Source organism: Cicer arietinum, chromosome 8, assembly GCF_000331145.2.
Source record: "Cicer arietinum cultivar CDC Frontier isolate Library 1 chromosome 8, Cicar.CDCFrontier_v2.0, whole genome shotgun sequence".
Lineage (NCBI taxonomy): Eukaryota > Viridiplantae > Streptophyta > Magnoliopsida > Fabales > Fabaceae > Cicer > Cicer arietinum.
The window spans coordinates 24272765-24277993 of record NC_021167.2 but is presented as its reverse complement, the minus strand read 5'-3'; the positions used below and the strand labels follow the sequence as shown (position 1 = coordinate 24277993).

Genomic DNA, 5229 nt, shown 5'->3' with positions numbered 1-5229 from the left:
AACCAGCATCACATGGTTAGTCAGGGCACCTTCCACAAAGGGCATCTTCCATTTGCTTGAATTTTCTCATTCCTCTCTTTTCAATTATGAGTAGCCAAGTCTTTTTAGGCTAGGGTTTGATAAATGTTGTGGATACCATTAGGTAAGCTTATTTACTCTTTTCTTGTAAGCTACGTTTCATAAATTTGACCACTCTTCTTTAGATCGATCAACTTTTTTTTACGGAATGCCTATCAATATTTGATCCACATCTGTTGAATCCATGGCAACAGGTTTAACCACGTGATGAAAATCGACCATGGCAAACCACATATTAAGTTGGCTCAGCTTAGTATCTGCCCTAAAGCCATGCTAAGCCTTTAAAATTTAAACCCATTCAGTTTGGGTATCCCATAAGTTTTATTGATTTTAAGTGTCAATAACACAGATTCAAGGTTAACACAAATAAAATCAGAATGGAATTATTAGTCCATTATTAACAGTATGATTTTGTATACATTTTTAAAAAGCTGAAAAGAAGTGAAAAAACATGAAAGGGAATCTTGAAATGATCTTTTGAACTGAAGAGAACAGTCATACATGTCAAAATAATCATTCACCCAAATAAAATACAAAACTAAGCATCTAAAAATCTATAATGATGACACAGAAATAAGCACTTACAAGTACACCATCAAAGAATCTATTCATTAAAGCCTGTTCGGTAACTCCAAAAGGAAGCTACCTGGCCTTCTTAAGAATTTTAGTTGTTCTAAAGTGAGCATCATCCCTGATAAAACTCCACCAAATGTAAGTTAAGGGAATAGTGGAGGCATGCCAAATAGCATGTGCATCGAAAAGTCCTTCATATGGAGGGAAATCGTATATTTCGAGGAGCATTGCAAGGCCACCAGCGAAAACAACCAGCCATAACTTCCAACGGGAAGGATGGCGACTAACACCTGCCCAAACTGCCCAAATTGCAAGTTGTGCCACGGCCATCACTACACAAACTTTCATATTCCACCCTGTACAATTCAATTGAGAATGCCATCAAAATCACCAGAGAAGGAGAAAATAAAAGGAATTAAATAGATAAATGACAAAATTATATGTTAAAAGTTTTGTTATTAATATGAGTAAATCAGCATTTTAGTTTCAAAATTGCAAGTATCGGCCAATATAGTCTTTCAAATTTATAAAATAGCAATTTAGTCCCTTAAATTAAACAACGTTCATCAGATTATAGTCCTTTTTCCAAATTACAACAAAAACAACCAAACATTTTCCCACTAAGTAGGGTCGGCTACATTGATCAAACGATGCCATATCTTTCTATCATAATAGCATATCTCATTCCAGCTCATTAATCTCTAGTTCTTTTTCGAAATTTAGCAGCACAATTTTAAAGGTTTTATGCTTATCTTGATGCAACAAGAGACTAAAGAGATATTTAGATTAAGGGACTACATTATTTGATGCTCTTTAATTTAAGGGACTCATCTGCTATTTTTTAAATTTGAGGGACTAAATTGTGACAGAAGCACAAACCACAGAAGTTAACGCATAGATAATTCACATAAAGCTTAAGGTAAGTTTTACTCAAAGATTACATTGATCCTACACTCAATTCTCAGCCTCTCCAATGACAATATAAAGATATTATAGGACAGGACATACCATAATCTAGTTTATAGAAGTTGATGTACATCACATGGGTGATCGCAAAAGCACTCAACGGAGCAGAAACCATAACTCTGGTAGCCTCATCCCTAACATTGAAGGATCGTAAGATGGCTAAAATGAGGGAGTATCCAAGGAGAATCACTGCAGATGAGTAGTCTAGTTTCTCTGTTAGATCAACATCTCTGCAGTACAGTAGGCCAAAGAAACAATGAAAGTTTAAGCTTAATATGTTATATTCAACAGATAATGAGACACGTTTCATTTGTTTATCACGATTCAGATGGGATTTTAAAAGAAGAGATAATTTCTTGAACATGCTGGGAGCATTAACTAACATGGTTGGGAACAATATCAGCATTAGCTTTAATTAAATTTAACCATATATTATTGTCTATGCAAAAGTACTTTTAAGTGAGGCCTTTAATTTTCAAAGCAAAACCAACCATTCAAAAATGTATTAAGAAAGGGGAAGTTATAGAAATATTCATAAACTAGAAAGTAAAATAAGAAATAGTTTATGCACTAGTATTTCATATATGCATTACATTGTGAACTAAAAAGTATCACCAGAAAAACAAACAACATAGACATGCCCATTGGCACTACCTAAAATCAATCGGTCTCTTAGAATAACCAAATTAAAAATGACATTGCCCAGCACAAAGATATTTAGAAACAGTACAAATTACTGAAAATCTATGCATAAGTAACTTACCTACTGTGGAAAACAGCACTCCAGAACCATGAGTTCAGCGATAAGAGCGCATAGATATGCCACAAACTAGCATACTCATAATATGCCTTCTTCTCATCTTTTAGAGGCAATTTATAGTACAAAATTATGAAAAAGGAGACCCAACCATGAAAATGCATTGCAAGATTGAGAGCTGAGAAAGCCACAGAAGCAGGCTCCTAAATAAAAAAGATACACATCAGTTCTGAAAGTTTAAACAAAAAGGTTTTGTGGCCACTGGAAACAGACTCCAAATGAAAACATAAAGGGCTCTTTAGTTTGTGAAAATATTTTTTGTTTTCATTTCTTGAATATTTGTTTTAATTTTAATTACTAACAAGGATATAAGAGACTCTTAAAGTGAACAATTGTCTGCATTTCCGAAATCAATGAAAATGACAAAATAACTATTTTCATTATTTCCGAAAATGCATCATCCCCAGCTAGCTAGCACTTTATATTGTCTCCATCACAATAATTCACTTCTCACCTTCTTATTAACAAGTTAAAATGGGCACATATTTTTGAAAATGCAAACATAAAATGTTTTCACAACGTAAATAGGTTCTAAGTTGCACAGCTTCTTTAGCAACAAACCTGCATCCCAAAAATACGCTTGAATGGCCATTTACCATGATACTTAACCGGGTCAAGGTTAAGTAATTCTTTTTCTTTCTCTCTATCAAGCATACAGTGGTATCGGCAGTCACTTTGACAATCCCATTTTTTCCATTGTAAATATAGTGGTTCTTGCATGTACCATGGACGACCGACAATTTCTCCATCTGACGAAAAAGTACAGTGTGGAAAGCATTTTTGCCCAACACATCCAGTTTCCTGGCATTGTCTTATGCAACCCCTGATATCCAAAGCACACAAGAAATAAAAATACAGTGGGGAAATCCAAAAATAAAAATCTCACTTAAATCATAAAAGGGAGTAATGACTTAGCAAACTTGTATATAACAGCGATTTCTTATGTTCTAGAATAAAGAAAACAAAGAAGAGGAACAAAAGGTAACAAGTGATGCACCATTGGGAAAGACATCATCTATGTGGCTTCAATTGATCTATGTGGCTAACCTCACCTAGTGACAAGACCTGGTTATTATTGTGATGTTGTTATGAGCATATGATAGGCCCATAATGAATGTATATAGAAGGAGACACATTTGATGGCCAAATTAACTAATCAAAGACACATTCGACTTCAGGGACTAAATTGACTATCTAATATACACGTCCAGGGGTATTTTTGTACGTTGGATACATTCAGAACTATAGCGACCGCGTCTCACACATTTTAAGACTAAATAGGTGTTCCTCATTTTATATTTCCCTAACCTAATTCACTATTGTAGGAGTTTTATCCTATCCTCTGGTGTAATACAATTCCATATTTCCTTTAATATTTTCTATATATGTTACAACACACATGTTTATACTTTATGCTAGTAGTACTTCTTTTTCAGTATCAATTAGATATATCATTTGGTAATCAACTGGAAGCCAGCATTAAAAAAGCTCAAAGAAATTATAAGTTAAAATATTGAGCTTCAACCTTTTCATGAATTCTACAAAGACCATAGGCTAAAGCCGAAAAAAATTCCCAAATCAGAATCTTAAAAACCTTGAATTGTTTACCGTTTATATCCACCAAATCAAACACAGCTTCAACCTATCATGTAATTATTTTATTTTTAAATTGTATTGTTCTACCCAAGTTAAAAATGTTAATTCACACTTCCAACTTACCAGGACTGTTACATATTGTTAGAAGCTAGTTATAGATAGTTATAAGCTCTATATTAATCGAAGGCATGTCTATTGTCCAACACTAACACGACACTGACACATTGATTATATTCAATTAATCAGTTTTCTCGTGTCAGTGTCAATGTCTTGCCCAGTGTCTATGTCAATATTCGTGCTTCACAGGTTATAAGTTGGTTACTACTAACTACAACTTAGTTAAGATTTGTTAACTCAGTTATGATCACTTTACAAAAAGTGTACCAAATATTCATTCTAATAAACTTTACTCATTAAATCAATTCCAAATAATTCAACATTTCTATCAGTTATTCCTCTTTTATTAGACTCTACCATGCTTTCTAACAAAATACCAATAACATGTAACTAAATCTATACAATATGTCGAAAATGTAATAATATTAAAGAAAGAAAAATTGAAATGAAGAAATTGATGAAGGTAAGAAAGTACCTATAAAGCGGATCAGCATCACCTGCACTTGCATCAATTATGTTAACAAAACAACAAAGCAACAAAAGGAAAACGAATACGTATCCATATAACATCTGATTAAGAAGAATGAGAGGTAGATCGATTTCGTTTCGATTTCTAACCGCGTCGTGCTTCGCGTTTTCTACTACGAAGCTTCTTTTTGTCTCGTCGGAAATGAGAGAAAGTGGAGGTTTTGTTCAGAATCAGAGAAAGATGAGTTTGGGCGAGTTCAACGATGGTTAATAAACCCGGTCTGAACCGGACGATTAAAAGATATAATAGTAATTTGCTTAATAGTTAGACGATTATATAATATTTTATTAATATATGATTTTAACACTTTAAGTTATTTGAACTTAAGATTAAATATAGTATGAAGAATATTTTTAAGTCGAATTTAATTAATAAATAAAGATAGTATTATTTTTTAGGTTAAATTTCTTGTTTCGATGTTACGTCTTGTCTTATGTTAGAATTCGAACATGTGTGAGTTAATTATGACAGTATTTATCATCCTTTTTAAGATAAAAAAAACCTTATTTTAATTATTGAGAAAGTTGTTATACTCAATTTGCATATCAATTTA

The 5229-nt window shown here is 32.9% G+C and overlaps 1 protein-coding gene across 2 annotated transcripts; it reads right to left on the bottom strand.

The window, feature by feature from the left end:
* Positions 1 to 530: 530 nt before the first annotated feature.
* LOC101511098 (uncharacterized) lies at positions 531 to 4883 on the bottom strand. 2 transcript variants are annotated; one of them, XM_073364513.1, is made up of 5 exons: positions 4623 to 4883; positions 2992 to 3257; positions 2381 to 2577; positions 1660 to 1847; positions 531 to 1007 (listed from the first exon to the last, which is right to left on the bottom strand). In XM_073364513.1, the coding sequence occupies exons 2-5, from the start codon at positions 3181 to 3183 to the stop codon at positions 721 to 723; spliced, it is 864 nt and encodes a 287-aa protein (XP_073220614.1). In that variant the 5' UTR covers positions 3184 to 3257; positions 4623 to 4883; the 3' UTR covers positions 531 to 720. The 2 variants fall into 2 exon arrangements, with proteins under 2 accessions (XP_073220614.1, XP_004512796.1); XM_004512739.4 differs by having other exon boundaries at positions 2996 to 3257; positions 4623 to 4882.
* Positions 4884 to 5229: the final 346 nt, after the last annotated feature.